The 24,179-nt window shown below is 38.7% G+C and overlaps 3 protein-coding genes and 1 pseudogene across 11 annotated transcripts; all 4 read right to left on the bottom strand.

Moving 5' to 3' along the window:
- Nucleotides 1-1,908: 1,908 nt before the first annotated feature.
- On the bottom strand, nt 1,909-7,112 carry LOC144644343 (uncharacterized). Of its 4 annotated transcripts, XM_078503814.1 has the most exons (5): nt 4,125-5,575; nt 3,286-3,364; nt 2,512-2,624; nt 2,101-2,236; nt 1,909-2,051 (listed from the first exon to the last, which is right to left on the bottom strand). In XM_078503814.1, the coding sequence occupies exons 1-5, from the start codon at nt 4,158-4,160 to the stop codon at nt 1,933-1,935; spliced, it is 483 nt and encodes a 160-aa protein (XP_078359940.1). In that variant the 5' UTR covers nt 4,161-5,575; the 3' UTR covers nt 1,909-1,932. The 4 variants fall into 4 exon arrangements, with proteins under 4 accessions (XP_078359940.1, XP_078359938.1, XP_078359937.1 ...); XM_078503812.1 differs by lacking the exon at nt 4,125-5,575 and adding an exon at nt 6,922-7,112 and having other exon boundaries at nt 1,909-2,236; nt 3,286-3,361; XM_078503811.1 differs by lacking the exon at nt 4,125-5,575 and adding an exon at nt 6,922-7,097 and having other exon boundaries at nt 1,909-2,236.
- An 831-nt stretch (nt 7,113-7,943) lies between these two features.
- On the bottom strand, nt 7,944-11,082 carry LOC144644339 (uncharacterized). The gene is made up of 4 exons (XM_078503807.1): nt 10,930-11,082; nt 9,558-9,636; nt 9,017-9,132; nt 7,944-8,343 (listed from the first exon to the last, which is right to left on the bottom strand). The coding sequence occupies exons 1-4, from the start codon at nt 10,963-10,965 to the stop codon at nt 8,104-8,106; spliced, it is 471 nt and encodes a 156-aa protein (XP_078359933.1). The 5' UTR covers nt 10,966-11,082; the 3' UTR covers nt 7,944-8,103.
- A 4,598-nt stretch (nt 11,083-15,680) lies between these two features.
- Nucleotides 15,681-20,530, bottom strand: LOC144644329 (uncharacterized). 5 transcript variants are annotated; one of them, XM_078503794.1, is made up of 4 exons: nt 20,261-20,530; nt 17,218-17,293; nt 16,438-16,586; nt 15,681-16,239 (listed from the first exon to the last, which is right to left on the bottom strand). In XM_078503794.1, the coding sequence occupies exons 1-4, from the start codon at nt 20,294-20,296 to the stop codon at nt 15,934-15,936; spliced, it is 567 nt and encodes a 188-aa protein (XP_078359920.1). In that variant the 5' UTR covers nt 20,297-20,530; the 3' UTR covers nt 15,681-15,933. The 5 variants fall into 5 exon arrangements, with proteins under 5 accessions (XP_078359920.1, XP_078359918.1, XP_078359921.1 ...); XM_078503792.1 differs by having other exon boundaries at nt 17,218-17,296; nt 20,261-20,520; XM_078503795.1 differs by having other exon boundaries at nt 16,474-16,586; nt 17,218-17,296; nt 20,261-20,423.
- A 200-nt stretch (nt 20,531-20,730) lies between these two features.
- LOC144644346 (uncharacterized) lies at nt 20,731-23,669 on the bottom strand (annotated as a pseudogene). Its single transcript, XR_013569097.1, has 4 exons — nt 23,558-23,669; nt 22,602-22,683; nt 21,613-21,722; nt 20,731-21,335 (listed from the first exon to the last, which is right to left on the bottom strand). The product of XR_013569097.1 is annotated as an uncharacterized LOC144644346 (transcript).
- Nucleotides 23,670-24,179: the final 510 nt, after the last annotated feature.

Raw genomic sequence — 24,179 nt, 5'->3', positions numbered from 1 at the left:
TTATCTTAAAATACTAGACACAAACAACAAAATTATTCAAATTAAAACAGCTCTTTGAACTAATTTCCTGGTTTCAGAGTAAAGCACTAGTTGACTATATCATCTATCATCTTATTCGCAACACTCTTAATTTATCATGATGGCAGAGATTAAGTATGGGTATCAACCTTTCGCCGTAACTTAATTTAGAAGACTTCTCGCGAAATCGCATGAAATTTTTGTCCGCAAAATTACACAGTATCGCAAAAACCTTTTCTAGAATTTACACTTACACGTAGACTTTAATAATCATCGTACTCTGAATGCACCGGAAGATCAATAAATTTCCATTCGTGTGACAGACGTGATGATGAAACAGTATTGACGTTCAAAGGGCAAAGTTTTCTACCATGACTGCATCTTTAAAAAATTCACTTTTTATTTGTTCCAGTGATTGGTTTTCGTTCGAGTTTACTTAATTTTTTGGGAATATTAAAGATTAAATTCCCTCTTTAATTATGTAAAATATCAGTCTTAATAAGTAGCAAAACTTTTCAACACTGAACTTTGTCCCCTCAAAACCCAAAACATCGCACCAAAATTCCACGCGAAGTTAAAATCTCACGCGCACAAAAAGGCTCTAGTCATACAATGGATCTTGAAACTGGAATAAGAGGAAGGGGTAGGGAAAACGAAAAATCCGCTGGGCTCAGTGTAGACTTGCCTACAAGTCGAGCAGACAGAGCGCGAAGCGCGACAGTGTGTGCAAAGCGTGAAAGCGAGCGGGGTATACTACCACCAAACCCGCGGAAACGAGAAGCGAAAGACTTTGAGAAAGTCTAGCTATAGGTTCAGTGATATATAATTGGACAAAGCGCAGTGCCAATAAACGTTACGGTCTTTTTTCCTTTTTTGATTCTTTTCCTCTTTGCGTGGTACAGTCAGCTTCTCTTCTCCAGGATTGAGCTTTTTTTTCTCTAACATTCATAATAGTTTTCAAATATGTTTTCAGGCTCCAATGAAAATTCTCAGATGCAAACTGACTGCGTATAGACTACCACGACAGTGACTAGTCCGAAGTGAGCTGCTTCGGAGCCTGTCGGGAAGGGCGAAGGACAGGAAAACCCATACGACCGACTGTCTCATGGCCGAGCTGGAGAAATTCGGAAAGAGTCAGCTTGCTTGAAATGCAATGTATCAGTTTAATTTTTTTAACACAGCTGACACCCTCCTGAGACTATGTTAAGTCTATATTTGTTTTTGTGGCTTGTAAAGGTAAATCTTAGTAATTTGGCTACTTCTCAGGATCGGTTTAAAGCCACCGGACGACAACGAAAACATCAGGCGAGACAGTGGTAAGGCAAATTTCTCTCTCTGTTCTATTTTATACCTTGGGACCCGTCGGTAACATCAGGAGCATATGCACCTGATAACACCTGAACACTTTCTATTGTCACGGTATGACGACACATGACACCTGACACGGTCAGTTTGTGTGCGTTTTTTGTGAATTCTCCTGATGTTTGACATGTCTTGTTGGAAAACAATAATTTATTTACATTTTACCAAATACAATAAAGTAAGATATATAAATATATTTTTTACTTCAGTTACAGGTTGATTAACCTATTAATAAAAGTAAAGAAAATTAAAATACTTGGCATTTTAACAAAAAAAAATACACAATGTTTATCGATTTCCAAATCCAACCGATCTTCTCTTTCCCCAGTTAAAAAAAAATTATAAAACACACATAATCTTATACGATTTTTGTTGACTTTCACTCTCCTTTCCCTCTATTTAAAAACACACCACAGAACATTGCTAAAGGTCTGAACCCAGGAGCATCAATCTGTAGTTGTTCTTGGTGACTAACGTTTTGAGGCTTCAGAGACACCATACTATTAAAATATTCATAATTTACAAAGGTTCCCGGTTTTCAATATCACATTTTTATTGTAACCAGTGCATAGTCCACCACATCAGGTTCTGTCCTGTCAGTCTTCGGTTGATTTCTTGCAGAGCACTTGGAAGTCTGGACACTAGTTCAGGTGGCACAGTAGTTTTGCTTGTTGTCGCTGACCGTGGAATCCAGCGGACTCTGGGCTTGAGATTGGTTTGGTACAGAGTCTATAATTGGGCGTGAAAGTGTTTTGGATTTTATTCGTCGCCGGTTGAATGTTTTTGATCCCGCAGATGTGTGAGCCTTAGGTTTAAAGGATGAGCGGATGACTCCAGTTTCATCTGTCGTGTTGGTCTAGGAATGGAATTACAAAATATAAAAACATATAAGTGCTGATCACAGTGAAACAAGCCCATAAGCATCGGCACCGCTTAATTTTCGCGTCCGTCTACGTGTTCCTTTATGGGATACGTCCCATAACTGATGGTTACAATGTAACCGGGACTATGTCCTCTTAAAGAAAGCAAAGCATTATCCATAAGAGATTTATTCATGAACTTCCTTAGGTTTAGCGTACAATTATTGCTCACAACTGAATTTCTGATTAAACATTTTCCAATTCTTAGTACCATGCGTTCTTTTAGTGGTTTTGACTGTTTGTCGTTTTGTGCTTTTCTGTTTTCCCGGGTAAGTCTCTTCATTCTTCTGTTTTCCAAACGATGATATAGTTCCGCTCGATATTCTGAAAAAGAAATAAATAGTATAATAAAATGAAAATGTTATTTATGTATAGCACGAAGGCCCAATAATTAAAAGCTACTACCAGCCCCACTCCCTCTCCGTGGTTCAGCTTGATAAAGACCCCAGATAAACTTAAGATGTAATTTCGTGTCATAAAACATGAGCTTTAGCCGTGAAGATCTTAAGAGAAAACACACTGAAAAGAATCTTCTCAGATATATTTCTGAACAATATGGCTTGATTATGATGTGAAATGAAAGCTATTACTTAAGCCATTGTACATTCAGCTCAAAAGTATTTCACCCTTTTAGCCCTCATTTCTGTTGATATAGCACTACCCATAAAATTTGTGACATCTGAGTGCGCGTGAGTGTGACCATTCAAATGACAGCTACAGCTGAGCAGTAGGTACTCCGCCATGTTGCAGTGTCTATTATGTTAAACAACGTGACGCCGTTTAACTTTCAAGACTCTGGACGAAACGGTAGCGTTTGACCAGTTTTCACGTGGTGCTGTTTATCATGCTGTTCAAGGTGGTTCTAACCTTTAGAGGTCTCTAGGGTAACTTTTCGGCAAATAATTTCATGTAGTGTTACAAGTTTCTCTAGATTTCGAAAAATATAATTTTGGAGTCTTGAAGCTTTAAAGGGTTTTATTCTTACCTGAAAACCTCTTTCCGCCAATCTGCTTCGAGTTCTCAAACACGTGACCACATACACATGACGTACACGAGTCAGTCTTCTAAGAGGGAAAACGACATCATTGAAACAGATATCAATCACTTAGAAAAACGTTTGCGAGACAAGTCGCTCAATCATTTGTCAACTGACCCTCACCTTCATCTCAAATGTCAGGAAGAGTTTGGCGAATTCAGTAAACATTAAAAGGATATAAAGGTTTTACAAGCCTTTTTCAGCTCCAAGCTTAATTAATCAGCGCTTTTATTCTTTTTAGCTGCTTTGTTTTACATCACATGAAACTCAGAATCGCGCCGTCTTAATCCGTTGCCAAATTGTAACTATCAGTTCTGTACGTCTCCGCGCGATTTCTAATTGTTTTTTTACTATTTCGAACGCCTTTTCCGAGGTTTATTTCTATTATGAGTACTTTGTAAGTGAGAGAGTTATCGTAAAATAATGTGACTTCAGTAACCCCATACACTGTAACACGCGCGCGTGTTTGTCGTCACCAGGAAGGGCGGACCGTCTAGATCCTTCCACCAACCTTACTCGTAACTACATGAAATACTTATGTTCAACATTGTTTGAAATAAACTTAGTCTGGTAAAGAAATCCCCTTACAGAAAATGAAAAGAAGCCTATCACGAGTCAGTAGAGCCTTGTTCCGTGCGGACTGAACTGACGAAACAGAATTGTCAAGTTGGGAAGACAATATGAAAATTATCAAACTAAGACAAATTTGAATATTCAGTCTAGGTCAAGACAGCTGGAAAAGGAGGATTCGATCAAAATGAGCTTTTAAGAGTTTGAATTTCCCTTACCACTGAGTTACAGGCCAAACACTGTTGAAGGACCATTGTCGGTTGGTTACTGAATCGCTGGCAAAGAATTTCTAGGTCTCAGCGACTCACTGATTCACTTCACACGGCTTGATAATAAGCCACAAGCCAGTTTACCTCAGTACTCAGTGACGTCATCCCCCAATTTGAATTGATTAGAAAAAGGACAGGTGCGGAGGTGTCTGTTAGCTGTTGAGCAAGGCTCGACTGTAGCCTGGCACATCAGCGTTGCCTAGGTTTGGCGTTTTTTTTTTTGTAAAAGTCTTTGGCATTATCGATATTCACGTTAAAAAGTTTCGCTGACAGATAAGGAGACAGAGAATATTTAATAACCAGTCTTATTTAAAGTACCGGTCACTATTTTGCAACAACCAATTTAAAAGAACCGTAGGGAAGCGAACATAGAAAAATGTTTTGTGGCAAATAGCTAAAGTTATATATATTAATTAGTTATCGCATGAATTTCTACTCTCCAAAATTATACCTTAGTTTATAGTATACGTTTAAGGGCTTTAACCAAGTTTTAATCTACAGTTTTGGTTATACCGTTATTTTACAAGTGATGTTAAAAGATATTGTTGCAAAATAAAAACAAACTTTTAAAGCGTCGATTTGTTTACCCTGTGATCTTTATGCAAGGAGTTTTCAGTATTTTTTTTCTTTTTTAACCTTTCTTATAAGAAATTCGCTAAGTTACATATGTGCTCACTACTGAGGCAAATCAGTTTCTAAACCGTTGGTAAACCGCAAAGCATCACAAAAACGGTAAAATCAAAATATGTACCTCTATGAAAATTATAATAGCTTTTGCCGCAAAAATATTGGATTCCATATGATTTGCTCTGATTTTAAACCTAAAAGACAAAAAATTAATTTGCGCTTCTTCGTAATCCATCTTAAACCCGCTAATCTCTCCGTTTTTTTTTCTGAGTTGTTACACATTTCAAATTTTCAAACTGATTTGCGCGTTTCAATGTTGCTATAACATGAATGTTCAGTGTTCGGAGGTGTTTCTCGCACTTTCGCAGAGCAGTGAGCAAGGGCATGAAAGGGCTATTTATTATTTGCTCTGATAAAGGAGTAGCACTCAGTAATAATTCTCAATCTATTTTTAAAGGCAAATATCCTATTTGTTTCCGGCTATTTAGCACGCGACATGTCTTCTTCCCACCTTGACTACTAAATGCAGTAGGCTGGCCCCGTTATTTATTAGGACTATTGTTACTTGTTGTTCTCGTTGTTTTGGTTTACTCGATAACTTGCGGTACTTTTTTGAGTGTTTATTATAACCACAGAATGGGCCTGTTCGTATACTTGGAATTTAATCCATCCTGAAGGTTTGTTATCAGACAAAAGAAGCCGTGATCAGTTAACAGGGTGTAACGAGCCTAACCGAGGAATGCTTGCGCTTTGTGATACACTAAATATATCAGTGCGATCCAGGCATAACTAATCGATGATCAATGACATCAATTGGTAATCAATGAGTAATCGATGGGTAATCAGTTGATTAGTCATTGATTATTGGCGATGATCAATGAGTAATCGATGAGTAATCGAAGCCCAAAAATTTTGTGGCCTATCGATTACTCATCGATGATATCGATTACTCATTGATGTAATTGATTACCTATTGATGTTATTGATTACTCATCGATGACCCATCGATTACTCATCAACTATCATACTGCACACAAAAGACACATTCCTTGCTTTCTTGTACCATTTTTTGTGATTTTTTTTCTCTGTGTTAGTCATATTTTGCTTTATAACTGGCATTCTTGTTGACGAAATTACGCCCTCACAAAAGGTCAAATAACCTTCCGGCATATCAAGACGTGAAGGGCTAAGCACAAATACTGATGATATTTCAATATTTTACTTTACCCAACTCTTTATTTAATAAAAAAACAATTGAACAGGAAAACCAACCAGTCTGGAAAGAAACTAACAAGTACGAAGACAAGAATCGACTACGTGGTTATAGATTTTGATCGGTGGATGTTTGTCAGCAAAGTAAAACTGCTTCGGCTTAGGGAGACAGCCATCATAAGCACTTACATTACGCACCGGAACAGCTGCAAGCACTTTTACTTTCTGTACTTTTTTCACGTGTTACCATGATATTGTTAGATTGTTATAGCCTGTTATACTTTTACAAGTTCCGGTTTTTAACCACGAGACTATATCGATGAGTATTCAATGCAATCAATGACTAATCGATGCAATCGATGACTAATCGATGACCAAAAATTTTGTGGCCTATCGATTAGTCATCGATTACTCATTGATCATCGGCAATAATCAATGACTAATCAACTGATTACCCATCGATTACTCATTGATTTCATTGATGTCATTGATGTCATCGATTAGTTATGCCTGGTGCGATATAAATACATGTAAGCTTGTCGACAAACATGGCAGACAGTGTGAGGACATCAGCTGCAGACGAAAAGTAATTTCGACTTTCAAACAGCAGCCTGAGTGGTAAATTAAAGTAAAATTAAGCCATTTTTCTCGGACTTTAACCAGCAGACAAAATTGAAAAGCAGCTTTGTACACAAGCCTGAGTAACGGCTCATTAAATCTGATTAATCATTATAAGCAATCTTTCCACTATTAAAGTAGAATCGATCGCTGAAATAGAAATGTCTGAAATCATAATACAAAACATTCAGATGAATTATGACCAATACCAATGATTCAGTGGTCATTTACATGACGTTCCAAAGAGTTCATGTCATCTCAAAAAAATACTCAATTCTTATAGTCTTACCAACAAGTTGCATGCAATACACCGCTCAAATACCATCGTTGAACTTCAAGCTGTACGTCAAGATGAAATCGGGCAGTGAAATGGTTGCAAGTTATTTCCTGCTGATTCATGTATTAATCAGCTTTTTAGAGAGCTATCTCGCCGTTATCACGTGATTGTGACGTAACAGGTGGTTTGTGATGATTTATGATATCATCAATATCTCTAGTTCTATGAGCGCGCTGAGCAGAGGAAGGATCCCGGATGTGCGTAGGCGATGGAGTCCTGATTAGCAAACGTAATAATTTTGCAGATCTGGAAACTCATGTTCATATGAAACGGTCCTCTTAGCCCTGTTTCGGTTAATGTTGACACAAAAGGCATTTAGGCTCTATAAATACGAAAAGTTCCTCTGCGGTAAAACTTTTTTACTTTTGAAAAGAATCTTTCTCGATCAGTTGCTGATTAAATTGTCTTTATATCGTCCACGAAGCCTTTATTTATCTTTTCAAGTAGACAAAACAAACATTCTTTTCTTTCCTCAGTCAGTTTTATTTTCACATTTTACCATAAGCGGCATGCATTACTCTCATTTTTATGCAGTCTTCGTTTACATAGCCCCGGGGTTAACTATCATGTGCACTTTTACTTTCCGCGCAGTCAATCTCAGCTTGTTCCTGTTCTCTGGGAACGGCTTCCTTGTTTCCGGTGTATATTGCAAGATTTTGAAATACTTTCAGGAACTTCTGTTTGAGCCGGAGCCGTTCAGTCATCTGTAAAACGTGAAAGGATTGCTCTCAAACTGTTTTCGTTTCTACTCCTTCTGTAACGCCAGCCACATAATATTCTGTACGAGTATTCTTCGGTTTATTTCCTTGAGAACGCTTGGCAGTCTACTCAACAGCTGTGGTGATACAATACTTCCTCTGCTTGGTTGCTGCTTCAGCGCAGAAGACAGATTTGTCTGCAATCTAGAATATCGTTTTCTTCTTTTCCTTTTGTCGGAAATGTTTCGCTCTGAGATGTGTTGAACGTAAAAATTCATCGCTAGTAATAGCAAATTAGGTTGGGTCTTTTCCAGCAATTCACCAAATTCAAAGCCTAAAAATAGAAATCAGATAATCCAAAAATAGATTTAGAATGATTGACGTGGGTCAAGAGGGCTGGTTCCCTTGGCCATGCTCTCCTCGTCTCGTTTAGTATCTACTGCAACTGCATTGTCCACCACATCAGGTTCTGTCCTGTCAGTCTTCGGTTGATTTCCTGCAGAGCACTTGGAAGTCTGGACACTAGTTCAGGTGGCACGGCAGTTTTGTTTGGTGACTGGTTTACTGGACGTGAAAATCTTTTGCCTTTTATTCTTCTGTGACACGTTTTCGGCTTAAAAGAGTTTGTCGTGGGTTTGAATGTTAAGGTGGTGACTCCGGATTCTACCGCGTTGGCCTATCGGAAAAAGGAAACGGAAAACAATATTATATACCTGATTGAAGAATCGTTGACCCATGAAAAGCATAAACCATGAACGATGCGACCCAAATGTTTACTGGGAAACTTATCAAGGCTGTCTACCCATAATACCATTGGGTCTTATCGTTCATGGTTTATGCTTTTCACGGGTCAAATTATTTTTTAATTAGGTGTATAACAATAAATCTTTACTTAATCAATTAATCAATTCAGTCTAAATGAAGGTGGGAAGGAGGAAAAGGAGGAGAACGGATACTCCCTAAAGTGAACACTTAGTTGATTATCAAGCAACTGGTAGTTGATAAGTCCGCCGTAGCAAATAGTGAAAAGCTGACGTTTCAAGGTCCGACGAAGTAATAACGCTCGAAACGTCAGCTCTTCATAATTCGCTACGGCGGTTTATTTTGCTTTATCAACTCCAAATGGATAATTTTAGTTCACATGCGGATGCTGCAAAGGAGCTATAGTGAAGTGTGCATGACTGTGCTGATTACAATTTCGCCTTCTCTCTCTCTCTTTAATTTGTTTTGTAGCCCTACCCCGTCAAATTACCCATGAACAGCGAGTCCAGGGGTCAAAACGAGGAATTCGGATTTCTTTTATTTTCCTAATTTTCAGCGGAGAGTCCACTCGTGTATTTCATACATACCTTTTGTTCTTTGAGCGGTTGCCGCCCCGACTCCTTTTCATTTGCTTTTCTGTTTCTCCGTGCCACTTGTTTTATTCTTCTGGTCTCCAGACGGGTATACAACTCAGCACGGTATTCTGTAATAACGACAGTGATAGAGCGGTTTTCATTTGAGTGTCGCTTAGTGATTGGTTTAAAAATCTCGCGCTACTTTCCCAACCAATCACAAGTAAAACCAAAACCAATCGTGACTCCCTCGCGCACGTTTTCCACGCTTCGCGTCGGCTACATGTATTTGCTTCGAATTTTGATTGGTGCACTGGATTGTCTGTGTCTTTTTTGACTGGCTAGAGTAATTTTGTTTTAGCTCCACGACACTCAATCGAGGACCAATGATGTGTGGATTATAATATAGGTAAGATAGCTCAAGCATAAAACTGTAAAGCAGAAATAACGTTCTTTAATGCCGGTTGATTTATAAACCATGTACGAAATGATTCGCCCCTCACACCTGCACAAATCGGAAAGAAACTGGTTTTACTGGATCAACTTGAAAGATTACCTGAAAATCTTTTCCCACCAATCTCCTTGGCGTCTTCAAACACGTGACCACATACGCAGGACTTGCACGATTCTGATATCTGGGGAGATGGGGTGAGGATGATAATGTCAATATTCGTGCAAACGTTCACAACTTCCGCATTTCAAAAATGTGAAAGTTAACACGACATGAAATTACGAGCAATATTTTTAAATCTTTTATTTGCATTTTTATTTAAGGAATGGTTTATTAAGCGAATTTAATAAAATTTGAGGTGATTTCTGTTGTTTGCGATGTTTTTGTGGATTATACTGTAGGTTCTAGATAGTTTCGAGGGTATTTGGCCATTCACGGGCATAATTTTCTCGCAATGGGCGTAAGGATCGATAGTGTCAGTTCTGTTGTTGCTGAATAGTTGTATGTAACACGTTACGCTACGATCAACGATTTATCACGGTTTGGAATTATCCGTACGGAAATAAAAACAGGAAAGCTTAACCTCAAAAATTTATATAAATTAAAGAGGGAAATTTGTCACAATAAAAGAAAGAAGAAAAAAAAATCGAATGATGGTCGCGTACGCTTCCTGTCTTGCTCGCGCTCGGGCACGCAGCACCGAAAAGGGTCAAGTCGTCTCCAATATTCACACGCGGATGTAGTTCAATCGACAACTTTCTGAGAAAGATCGACAATTACATCTCTAGAGCTACCTAGGTTCAAGAAGAAGGAAGTAAATGTGAACATTTTCGCTATTAGGTGTATTTTTTTCGTTGCCGACGACACAGCGAAAAGAATTTTCAATAAACTTTGATCAGTTTAGTCTCGTTCCGCCCACACCTCAACTCCTCAGACCGGAGAGAGCGATGAAAGGAAGTGTTTAATACCAGGCGAACAGAACTAGTGAAACGTACCGTCTCTTATAATGTAGGAACAGTTGTATTTAAGAAAATAAAATTGCTCATTTAATTGTACAGCCATTTACGGCTGGTGCATGGTGCGTGGTCATAGAAAGAGAATGCAGTGCTGAGTCACTGGTTCAGTTCAGTTCCTTGTCTTCGGCGAGGGCCGCCTCGCTGTGTCAGAGCTGTGACCGCCAACGCTCGCTGACACGCGCCAAAAACTCGCCGGGAATTTCTCAAAACGAGCCTAGAAATTGGTAAATTATAACTACTAATTAATCCAACCTTTTCTAGAGGCAAATTATCGGTAAAACTGCAAAATTATGATCAGTTTAAGTGGCGCGCTGTGCGCTGTTGTGTGACGGAATAGGGCCGTTAAAAATATGAAAATTAACGAACGAAGGCAAATTTGAATATCAGCGAGTCGAACAAGTCTAGTAGAATTATTGATGTTATTTTATGAGAGAATCCATCTTATTTCCTTAAAAGCTTACCACGGTATTGCAAGCCAAGCACTGTTGAAGAACCATGTTGAATCTCTCGGTGTACTTGTGTAGATCTTGTTGCGGTAACTGACGAGCCTAAAATGGAGTGAACTTTGCGCAACCTGACATAATAAACCACAAGCTGGTTCTGCGTCGGTGATGTGTGACGTCACGTCTCAGGGCTGCTCTGTGTTAACTAAAACTGTTTGGCGATCATTTCATTTTCAAGCAAAAAGAACGTATTGACTGGACGAGAAAACGAAAATCCCAAAATTACTTGTTACTTCTAATAATAAGAAATCGAGATGAATCAAAGCCTAAAAAGACTGTACCTTTCATTTAAAAAATTGTCATCGGGAGCCGATTTACTTATCCCACGTAACGAACGTACATTGTAAACTGGTTTTACTTGTTTTGTCTCAACTGGTTTTTTCATTCGATGATTTTCTCAGTAATCAGGCATTTTATCTTTATGGTCTAACAGAGGTGATCAGTCAAATATCGTAAGACAAGCATGCGTTGGAAAAATGATCAGTAAATAAAACAGGTTAGGGGGGGAGGAAAAAAAAAGAAGGGGAGGGGGGCAAACGAAACGATTCCATTCGCCCTTGTTAGAACATGAGATGATTCAGTTGGCACGACGCTACTCGGTGCTGGGTACATATATATCGATTTAATCATACTTCCACGAATAGTATACCCTTACCGCAACAAACTTTCCTGTTATAAATTAACTGTGTTTTAGTATTTTTTTTAGGTTAATCAATTTTTCATTGGCGTGCCCGCCTTTAAAAGAAATCGTGAATTAAGTGTGCCACGAAACCGACCTTGCGAAAAGCAGAGCATTACGAAAAGTTCATGCACGTGGTACTGTAATGACGTAAGGCGCTATCCATGTCGATTATAGCTATCGCTTTCCTTTAAGGTTTTCCCTTATCACCGATCTAGATCGAAAATGCATTGAGTGCGTTTTCTGCCTAGTTATATGTCATTCAGTTATCGTTTATTTTTTCCATGTCTCAGTTTGTATTTAGAAATGTTTCTAAGGAAACTGATGCTGCATGCAATCATGGCCAACAGTGAACAGTGGGCGAGAGTGCTCCGAGTACTATTAAAAATAGTATTAGTTTTCAGTAATTTCTACCGAATCTATAGATTTGCTAGAACTACTTAAACGTAAAGACACATAATGAACTGCTTTTGTACTGAAGCGATATTTTGCTCAACAGGAACGTCTAACGGTTTTTGACGGTCAGTAGTTCCCCAATTCGCCGGCCCATTCAGGGGCGCCTGCCGCTGTGGTTTTATTTTCGTTAATGATTATGTATTTAATAATACGCTTTGGCTCAGTTTTATCTTAAAATACTACGCACAAACAGCATTTTATTCAAATAAAAATAGCTCTTTGAAGTCATTTCCTGGTTAGTACAGTCCTAGTTGACTATATCATCTATCATCTCATACGCAACGTTCTTAGAATATGGCAGAGATTAAACAGGCAACCTTTCGCCGTAACTTAAAATTAAGACTTCTCTAAATGGCAGGATATTTTTGTCTGCAAAAGAGACTCAGTAACACAAAAACCTTTTCAAGAATTTATTCCACTACTTACATGCAGACTTCAATGAGTTAAATCATTGTACTTTGGATTCACCGGAAGAACAATAAATTTCCATTCGTGTGACAGAGGTGATGATGAAATAGCCGGGTTGATATTCAAAGAGCAAAGTTTTCTGCCATGACTGCATCTTCAAAAAATTCACTAATTATTTGATCACAGTGCTAGTGGTTGGTTTTCGTTCGGTTAGTTTTAAGTTACTTATTTTTTGGGGGAATAGCAAATATCAAATTTTTCTCTGTAATTATGTAAAATATCAGTCTTTAGTAAATAGCATTTTTTTGTGAATTTTGTCTCCTCAAACCCAAAACATTGCACCAATCCACGCGAAGTATAAAAACCCACGTGTTCAAAAAGGCTCTAGTCATACAATGAGCCTTGAAACTGGAATGAGAGGTAGATAGTCCATCAGCTGAGATCATAAAATTTGAGTTCATGGCTCACTTTCGGGGAACAAACGAAACATGTCTTATCTTAATCCTTGCCTATTGAGCATCACAAAAATGTATGATAGCAAGGTTGGAACGGTAGCTTTCACTTATAAATCGAATTTTAAATTGGCTCCCCTATACGCTTCTTAATTTGGCCGCCATCTTGGATTTTTGGGGTGAAAAAGCTACAAAGCTGCCTGCATTCTTTTAACGTAAACGAATCGCTTTCAAACGCAAATTTAAAACTTATTGGAACTAACAACATGATTTCGTTCATTCGAGTGTTTCAAAAACAACAACGTGATGTCATATGTGACGTCGCCACGGCTGATAATTGTTCACAATATGACTGTTTGTACCACAAAATAAAGCAAAAAGTGCAGATTTAAAAATTATTTCACGAAGAAAAGAGAACGCGTAGATAAAATACCATTGCCATTCAAGTGTCTTGAATAAATCCCCCTAAAAAACAATCGTCATTTTCCAACCCAGCCCTTTATTTCAAACATATCGTCCCACGGACATGCAAAGTACTTTAAAAAAGAGGGAAGAGGTGCGAAGACCAGAAAAGTGGAGCTTTGCCAACGTACGAAACGTACGTCCGAGCTATGGCAATTAGCGGGGAGGAGTTGCAGTATCCGAGGTGATCATTAAAGATACGAAAGCATAAGTGTATCAGCTGTACGAGAAGACGTGTCAGAGTGTGGATGTGCTGTGCTAGGAGATTCACGGCGCCAGGGAAAGTGAAGCCAGAAAAAAGTGAACGGCGCCGGGGAAAGTAAAGCCAGAGGTTCTCCCACCACGCGAGGCATCTCCACTAACCGAACTCAATGTTACAAGAGGAAATTTTCAAGCCACAATCTAGAGAAGAGCTTTTGATTCTCTTCCGGTAATTCCTTCACCGCTCCAGAAGAGTTGACAGAAGCATAGCAGCAGTGAAGGAGGACTTTATACGAGTGTGGCGATTCTGTCTGTTCTGTACTCAACAATCTCTTAACTGAGCCCTATTCTAACCTTATGCGTGGACGTAGCTATGTAATCTGATTTGAGGTATACTGATTAATGGTGTGGTATACTTGAAAAAACGTAGCACTGCGATGGAACGCCTTTATGGTAATTTTGTTATTTTAGATGATTGAGGAGCAAAAGGAAAACGAGCTGAAAACAAAATGGCGGACATTGCGACCTCATTTATTGCGTTTTTTGCTTTTATTACCGTAAACAATGCTAAAATAATGTCCCGAATATGTAGTACCTCTCAAATATATATCTAAGCAAAAAATCAGTAAGTATTTAAGAACGAATAAAAAAAATTAAGGATTTTTGTTTTAAAATCCAAGATGGCGGCCAAAAGAAGGATATGAGAGCAAATTTCAAAGTCGATTTACACAGTGAAAGCTACCGTTTTATCCTTACTATCACACATTTTTATGATGCTTAATAGTCAAAGAGTAATATTAGACAAGTTTCCTTTGTTCCCCTTAAGTGAGCCATACAACCCCACTAGCTGATGGACTAAGAAGTCTCAACTGCTTCTCGCAGAAGAACAGAAAACGTGAAAATACCTGCTGGGCTCAATGCTATCACAAGTTACAAGATTGATGAATAAAGTATTGCCAATAAACGTTACTGACTTTTTCGATTCTTTTCTTCTATCTTTTCCAAGATTGAGCTGTTTTTCTCCTAACATTTAAAATAGTTATCAATGATGTTTTCAGGCTCCAATGAAATTTTTTAAAATTGCAAACACTGCGTATAGACTGACACGACAGTTTACTTAGTAGAAGTGACTAGTTCGGAATGAACTGCTTCGGAGCCGGGAGAAGGGCGTAGGGCAGGAAAACCCGAACTTCGACCGACTTTCTCCGAGCTGGAGAAATTCGGAAAGAGCCAGCTCGCTTGCAATGCAGTGACAGACTGATATTTTTTTAACACGGCCGAGACCCACGTGAGCCTATGTTCATATTTGTTTTTGTGGCTTGTAAAACGCAAATCTTAGGGCATTAGCTACTTTAGGATAGTAAAGCCACCGGACAACAATGAACACATCAGGCGAGACAGTGGTAAAGCAAATTTCTCTCTTTGTTGTATTTTATACCTTGGGACTCGTCGGTAACACCAGGAGCATATGCACCTGGTAACACCTAAACACTTTCTATTGTCACGGTATTACGACACATGGACACCTGACACGGTCAGTTTGTGTGCGTTTCTTGTGGTTTCCCCTGGTGTTTGATATGTTTTGTTGGAAAACAAGAATTTATTTACATTTCACCAAATACAATAAAAGTAAGATATATAAATATTTAAAGATTTTTTTACTTCGGTTACAGGTTGATTAACCCATTAATCAAAAGTAAAGGAAATTAAAATGCTTGGCATTTTGACGAAAAAAAATACACAACTGTTTGTCGATTTCCAAAGCCAACCCATTCTCTCTTCTCACCAGTTAAAAAGATGATTGTCATGTAAATGTAAATGTAAAATGTAAATACAATTTTAAAGTCCATACGCCGACTCAGGGCTCATGTATAAGACGTAGGACTGATACAGATCGAATTGGAATTTGGAAGTGTTGATTTTTGCGGAGGGGGAAAACCGGAGAACCCGGAGAAAACCCTCGGAGCGAGGACGAGAACCAACAACAAACTCAACCCACATAGACGCCGGGTCCGGGAATCGCCCGGGCCACATTGGTGGGGGCGGTGCTCTCACCACTGCGCCATCTCCGCTCCCCCAACACACTACAATTTTATACACTTTTTGTTGACCTTTACCCTCCCTTCTCTCTAGTCAAAAATACACAGCATAACATTGCTAAAGGTCTAAACCCAGGAGCATCAATAAGAAGTTCTTCTTGATGACTGACGATTCGACGCTCTATGAGCTAGTCAGCTTCGGAACCACGTTAAAATACTAAATATTCATAATTTACTAAGGTTCCTGCTTTTAAATGTCACAATTTTATTGTAACCAGTGCATAGTCCACCACATCAGGTTCTGTCCTGTCAGTCTTCGGTTGATTTCTTGCAGAGCACTTGGAAGTCTGGACACTAGTTCAGGTGGCACAGTAGTTTTGCTTGTTGTCGCTGACCGTGGAGCCGCCGGCGGACTCTGGGCTTGAGATTGGTTTGGTACAGAGTCTATAATTGGGCGTGAAAGTGTTTTGGATTTTATTCGTCGCCGGTTGAATGTTTTTGATCCCGCAGATGTGTAAGCCTTAGGTTTAAAGGATGAGCGGATGACTCCAGTTTCATCTGTCGTGTTGGTCTAGGACATGAAATTACAAAATATAAAAACATATATAAGTGCTGATCACAGTGAAACAAGCCCATAAGCATCGGCACCGCTTAATTTTCGCGTCTACGTGTTCCTTTATGGGATACGTCCCATAACTGATGGTTACGCATTATCCATAAGAGATTTATTCATGAACTTCCTTAGGTTTAGCGTACAATTATTGCTCACAACTGAATTTATTAAACATTTTCCAATTCTAAGTACCATGCGTTCTTTTAGTGGTTTTGACTGTTTGTCGCTTTGTGCTTTTCTGTTTTCCCGGGTAAGTCTCTTCATTCTTCTGTTTTCCAAACGATGATATAGTTCCGCTCGATATTCTGAAAAAAAAATATAATAAAATGAAAATGTTATTTATGTATAGCACGAAGGCCCAATAATAAAAGCTACTACCAGTCCCTGGTTCAGCTTGATAAAGACCCCAGATAAACTTAAGATGTAATTTCGTGTCATAAAACATGAGCTTTAGCCGTGAAGATCTTAAGAGAAAACACACTGAAAAGAAGCTTCTCAGATATATTTCTGAACAATATGGCTTGATTATGATGTGAAATGAAAGCTATTACTTAAGCCATTGTACATTCAGCTCAAAAGATTTCACCCTTTTACCCCCATTTCTGTTGATATAGCACTACCCATAAAATTTGTGACATCTAGTGCGCGTGAGTGTGACCATTCAAATGACAGCTACAGCTGAGCAGTAGGTACTCCCATGTGGCAGTGTCTATTATGTTAAACAACGCCGTTTAACTTTCAAGACTCTGGACGAAACGGTAGCGTTTGACCAGTTTTCACGTGGTGCTGTTTATCATGCTGTTCAAGGTGGTTCTAACCTTTAGAGGTCTCTAGGGTAACTTTTCGGCGAATAATTTCATGTAGTGTTACAAGTTTCTCTAGATTTCGAAAAATACAATTTTGGAGTCGTGAAGCTTTAAAGGGTTTTGTTCTTACCTGAAAACCTCTTTCCGCCAATCTGCTTCGAGTTCTCAAACACGTGTCCACATACACATGACGTACACGAGTCAGTCTTCTAAGAGGGAAAACGACATCGTTGAAACAGATATCAATCATTTAGAAAAACGTTTGCGAGACAAGTCGCTCAATCATTTGTCAACTGACCCTTAGCTTCATCTTAAATGCACATAAGAGTTTGGCGAATTCAGTTAATATTAAAGGAATATAAAGGTTTTACAAGCCTCTTTCACTGAGCTCCAAGCTTAATTAATCAGCGCGTTTTTATTCTTTTTAGCTGCTTTCATTTTACATCACATGAAACTCAGAATCGCGCCGTCTTAATCCGTTGCTAAATTGTAACTATCACTTCTGTACGTCTCCGCACGATTTCTTGCTCTTTGTTACTATTTCGAACGCCTCAGTTCCAAGGTTTAATTCTATAAAGAGTATTTTGTAAGTGAGAGAATCATCTAAAATAATGTGACTTCAGTAGCCCCCATACACTGTAACACGCGCGCGTGTTTGTCGGCACCAGGAAGGGCGGACCGTCTAGATCTTTCCACCAGCCTTACTCGTAACTACATGAAATGCTTATGTTCAAAATTGTTTGAAATAAAATTAATCTGGTAAAGAAATCCCCTTACAGAAAACTAAAAAGAAGACTTCACGAGACAGTAGAGCCTTGTTCCGTGCGGACTGAACTGACGAAACAGAATTGTCACGTTGGGAAGACAATACGAAAATTATGAAACTAAGGCAAATTTGAATATTCCGTCTAGGTCAAGACAGCTGGTAAAAGAGGATTCGAGCAAAACAAGCTCTTAAGAGTTTGAATTTCCCTTACCACTGAGTTACAGGCCAAACACTGTTGAAGGACCATTGTCGGTTGGTTACTGAATCGCTGGCAAAGAACTTCTAGGTCTCAGCGACTCACTGATTCACTTCACACGGCTTGATAATAAGCCACAAGCCAGTTTACCTCAGTACTCAGTGACGTCATCCCTCAATTTGAATTGATTAGAAAAAGGACAGGTGCGGAGGTGTCTGTTAGCTGTTGAGCAGTAAACAGGCACGGCTCAACCCCGCCACATCAGCGTTACCCAGGTTTGGCTGTTTTTGGAAGGCCTCCGGTACTATCGATACTTCATGGTAAAAAGCTCGGCTTTCGCTGACAGATGACGGACCAGTTTAAAAACCAGTCTATTTAGAGTACCGGTCACTATTTTGCGACAACCAATTTAATAGAACCGCAGGGAAGCGAACATAGAAATATTTTTGGTGGCAAATAGCTTAAGTTAGTTATCGTATGAATTTCTACTCTCCAAAATTATACCTTAGTTTACAATATACGTTTAAGGGCTTAAACCAAGTTTAAAGCTACAGTCTTGGTAATACCGTTATCTTACAGGTGATGTTAAAGATATTGTTGCAAAATAAAAACAAACTTTTTAAGCGTCGATTTGTTTCTCTTGTGATCTTTATGCGAGGATTTTTCAATACTTTTAATTTGTTTTTCCTTTTTAACCTTTCTAATAAGAAATTCGCTAAGTTACATATGTGCTCACTACTGAGGAAAATCAGTTTCTAAACCGATAGTAAACTGCAAAGCATCGCAAAAACGGTAAAGTCAAAATATGTACCTCTATGAAAATTACAACAGATAAAGCCGCAAAAAAAATTGGATTCCATATAATTTGCTCTGATTTTAAACCTAAAAGGTAAAAAAATTAATTTGCGCTTTTTCGTAATCCATCTTAATCCCTCCTAATCTGTCCGTTTTTCTGATAAGTTGTTACACATTTCAAAATTTCAAACTGATTTGGGCGTTTCAATGTTGCAATAATCTGAATGTCATTCAGAGGTGTTTCTCGCACTTTCGCAGAGCAATGACAATGAAAATGACAATGACAATACAATTTTATTGTCCATACGTGGGACGAGGTCTCCCTCAATGTCCGAGCCAGAGGCTCATGTATAAAACGTAGGACTAAAATTAAAATACACTTAAGTATATGCTATTAAAAATATAAAAAAATTATCCCACCCATTAAAACTAGAATGAAAAACAAGAACAAAACTAACACCATCCCCCTCTCCTTACCCCATACTGTATAATTAGTTTAAATCAATGGATCAAGTGATAACAATAAAATATCTATAAAAACGCACAAGGATAAAAAGATAAAAATACATCAAAAGATAAAAATACATCAATGAGCAAGGGCATGAAAAGGCTATTCATGATTTGCTCTGATAAAGGAGTAACACTTGGTAATATTTCTCAATCTATTTTTAAAGGCAAATACCGTATCCTATTTGTTTCCGGCTATTTAGCACACGATAGGTCTTGTTCCCACCTAAACCACTAAATGGAGTAGGCTGGCCCCGTTATTTATTAGGCCTATTGTTACTTGTTGCTTCGTTGTTTTGGTTTTCTCGATAACTTGCGGTACTTTTTGGAGTGTTTATTATAACCACAGAATGGGCCTGTTCGTATACTTGGAATTTAATCCATCACGAATTGAAGGTTTGGTTATCAGACAAAAGAAGGCGTGATCAGTTAACAGGGCGTAACGAGAGCCGAGGAATGCTTGCGCCTTTGTGATACACTAAAAATATCAGTGTATTATAAATATAAGCTTGCCGACAACCATGGCAGACAGTTTGAAAACATAAGGTGTAGACAAAAGTAATTTCGTCTTTTAAACAGTAGCCAGAGTATTTTCTGTAAAATCAACGTCTCATCAACAAATTAAAGTAAAACTAAGCAATTTTTCTCGGACCTTAAAACAGACAAAATTGAAAAGCAGCTTTGTACGAAAGACTGAGTAACGGCTCATTAAATCTGATTAATCATTATAAGCAATCTTTCCACTATTAAAGCAGAATCGATCACTGAAATAGAAATGTCTGAGATTATAATTCAAAACGTTCAGATGAATTATGACCAATACCTTAGATTCACTAGTAAGTCATTTCAGTACATATAGTTTTAAAGAGTTCATTTCATCTAAAAAATACTCAATTTATATAAACTTACCAACAAGTTGCATGCGATACACCGCTCAAAAAGCATCGTTGAACTTCAAGCTGTACGTCAAGATGAAATCGGGCAGTGAAATGGTTGCAAGTTATTTCCTGCTGATTCACGTATTAATCAGCTTTTTAGAGAGCTACTCGCCGTTATCACATGATTGTGACGTAACAGGTGGTTTGTGATGATTTATGATATCATCAATATCTCCAGTGCTATGAGCGCGCTGAGCAGAGGAAGGATCCCGGATGTGCGTAGGCGATGGACTAATTAGCTAACGTTAGAATAGACTACAAGTGGCCTACGCAAAACGTTTCTGATCTGAAAAGATGATTTTTTTGTTCATTTTCATGCAGATCTGGAAACTCATTTTCATGTGAAATGCTTCTCTTAGCTCTGTTTCAGTTGATTCAGACACAAAACGCATTTGGGCTCCCTAGATCAGTTGCTAATTAAATTGCAACATAGTCTTAATATCGCCCACGAAACCTTTATTTATTTTTTCAAGTAGCTAGACAAAACAAACATTCTTTTCTTTCCTCTGTCAATTTTTTTCACATTTTACCATAAGCGGCATGCATTACTATCATTTTTATGCAGTCTTCATTTACATAGCCCAGGGGTTAACTATGATGTGCACTTTTACTTCCGCTCAGCTCAATCTTAGCCTCTTCCTGTTCTCTGGGAACGGCTTCCTTGTTTCCGGTGTATATTGCAAGCTGCTAAAACAATTTTTAGCAACTTCAGTTTGAGCCGTATATGTAGCCGTTCAGCCATCCGTAACAGGTGACAGGATTGCTCTCAAACTGTTTTCTTTTCTACTCCTTCTGTAACGCCAGCCACATACTGTTTTGTACGAAAATTCTTCGGTTTATTTCCTTGAGAGCGCTTGGCAGTCTACTCAACAGCTCTGGTGATACAATATTTCCTTTGCTTGGTTGCTGCTTCAGCGCAGAAGACAGATTTGTCTGCAATTTCTAGAATATCGTTTTCTTCTTTTTCTTTTGTCGGAAATGTTTCGCTCTGAGGATCGTCTGTTTGGTTTTGAACTCAGCGCTGGGCTGTTTGTTGCAATCCGGTTCTAGAGATATAGCAGAAATTTTAAGGTTAGACTCCGAGACTGTTTTAAGGTTTTTCATCGGTGCCATTTTAAACCAACAGATACGTTTTCGCCAGGGCCCAAAGCCTTTTTTAATGCTTCGGTCAGCGCAGCAATTAGCCATTGACTGACTGGGTTTGAACTAATAAGACAGTCTATACTCGAACTGGCGATCTTCCAAATCATCAGTTCGAAGCCCCAACCTACAGGAAACCAGCGCGCCCCGGGGCGCGCCTCCATTAGCAAACTCGACTGTTACCTGAGGGTTACTGACTGGCTGAGGAAGACCGTTGGTCTGTGGTTTGTTTTCTTGAGCTTTTCTCCTCATCCTGTTAGTTTCCAGACGAGAATACAGTTTGGCGCGGTATTCTGTTTTAAATATAAAATCAATATGCAGAGCTTAGACAAATAGTGCGACTTTATAAGAAAAAAATTATTGAATTCATCATCAAATTCTCCAACAGAGGCGTTATCAAGACTGAAGACGGTAAGGAGAAATTTGTATGTTTGCATCATGGGAAGGTGGTTAATATGTTGTCGTGTCAACCGTTCAGCTCAGAAAACATCGTTTGTGAACTGATTGTTGTTTCTTGTAATATATATAAATGTAGGCATTCAAGGCCCGATGTTTCAAAGCAGGGATAAATAATCATTTCTGTTTTCATTCTAACCTTCTGTAACTGTGAAAAATGCAAAATTGTATTTTTTAAGTTTAAGCTCTTGGTAAAGACACCGTGATAGTGTCTCTCTCCACCAAGGTGTATAAGTTTGCGAATTTCCTGCTTACTGCTGGCGGTAACCGCCCTACGATGGGTGGTTACATACTCCCATCCAGGGGGGGGGGGGGGGGAGTAGAAATACTCATATTCACTTAATGCTATCGAAAACCGGGATAAGCTCCGACCTGACGGGCCATTAGGCTCGAACGCAGACTATAGTTTTGAACAACAACAAAAAAATCCTCCATTAACTTTACGCCGGGTTACCGTTCCTCCACTTCCAAACAACCAGACTATAGTACTTTGTTTCGGCGGCAGAGTCCCGGCTTACGCATGTTACCCGCGAGGGGAAATTTGACTGTTCCCTATTCTCCTCGAGGCTTCACCGCTCTCGTCAGAAACTCCACTACAGCTACGCAGGCTAAACTGGCTAAACCTTGCTTTCTTCTAAAGTTGAATATCTTGAACCAGTTTTGAGGGATTGGAGTACAGCTCGGGCTTCAGTCAGATTAGTACGACATATCTTTACCTGAGAATCTTTTTCCACCAATGAAACGACTTGCTTCTTCAAATACGTGACCACAAACACATGCTCTTGACAAATCAGTCATCTGGTAAAAAATATTCACGCGTTATAAAAAGCTACGTCACGTTCGTACGGCGCTTCTTGAAAAACTCGTAATTTGAAGTCGTCCGTCGTTCGTTATCCATCTTAGCTAGTCCTCCCAAACCTTACTATCTTTGCATCTTTGTGGTCTATCAGCCCCTTAGAAAACTATTATTTTGAGTTCTCCATCGATTTTTAATTTTTTTCTTCGCAAAAGTTGGCGTAAATATAACGTGACATACAAGGGTCCTTCAATTTTCAAACCCTACTTTACAGCCTAGCACCGGCAACAATTAAGTTAATAGTCTCTTGTCCGTGGCCAAGATATTGCAATGAAAAGAAAGTTTGACTTAACTTGAAAGGACGGGATCTTTTTATTGGATCATTACCGCTATTCAAATTGTATGTCTGCTGGAAACGTCGTATTGCTGAGTTTGTAGATTTCCAAAACAAGCTGATTCAGCAGGGCTACAGGCAGGCCGGAGTCATGACTTGACAATAGCTACCCGCATAGAAAACTAACGTAATCTGGTTTGCAGCTCGTTGTGGCTCTAGACGAAATAGAAGAGAATTCGAAATTCGAACAGAAAATCCGTTTTACATAATAGCAGTTTTGTCCTCGCGTCTGTAAACATCCCTTACGTAAACTGATACGCTTGGAGTGTATACATTGACCGTGTCGTATGTTTCAATATAGAAAGTACCTTCAATATACCCATAAAAACGCGGAGTGTTTTTTTTATGGAAATGATGCTGTGTAATGTTTGTGTGACTCAGGAAAAGCAACATACAGTGACTTGAAAACAGAGAGTAAAACAGAGAGCAAAAATTCACATAAACGATGTGTATTTTACAAAATCAAACCAGTAATCACTCACCAAGTTATTGCAGGCTAAACACTGTTGCTGAACCATTTCTCGGATAGTTTTTTGCCTCTACGATCTTTGCATTCCCTAAACAACGCATTATGCACTGTCAGTGCTCCAGTTTGTTTTGAATATCTTTTTTACATGAATATGCAAGAAACGGCTTGTGTCGTCACATTTAAAATTAGCATTATATTGTGTGACCTCATCTGGAAACTGAAATGCTGCCAAATATGTGCACGGTTGCGACATTCAGAATCCATACATACTGCTCGTGTTGGGCGAGGTTTTGTTGGAATAAGACGGTAACATTAGCCATTTTAAAACCACCAAAAAAGGATATTTTCCTTCGCCACGTAAAAAATTTGCCTGATTAACATTAACAATTACAATTTTCGAGTGTAGATTCCTTTTTTTTACCCCGGAGAAAAAAATTACCCCCCCGGGAAACCCTTAAAATGGTGAGCACTCCCTTTCTTGTGTATTACTGTTAAATGCATCAAATGGGATTATTTCTCAAAAGTTACATTGTTGGGTATTCTGATTTTTCGGTGAAAAGCTAGCTTTCAGTTCATTTTAAAACTACACAATCTTCTGCGATCGTAAATCTAGTTGTCTGATACGTGTTTGCACC

Source organism: Oculina patagonica, chromosome 2, assembly GCF_052425735.1.
Source record: "Oculina patagonica isolate OP01 chromosome 2, crgOcupat, whole genome shotgun sequence".
NCBI lineage: Eukaryota > Metazoa > Cnidaria > Anthozoa > Scleractinia > Oculinidae > Oculina > Oculina patagonica.
Note: the sequence above shows the minus strand (reverse complement) of the source record. Positions and strands in the feature narration are given on the sequence as shown.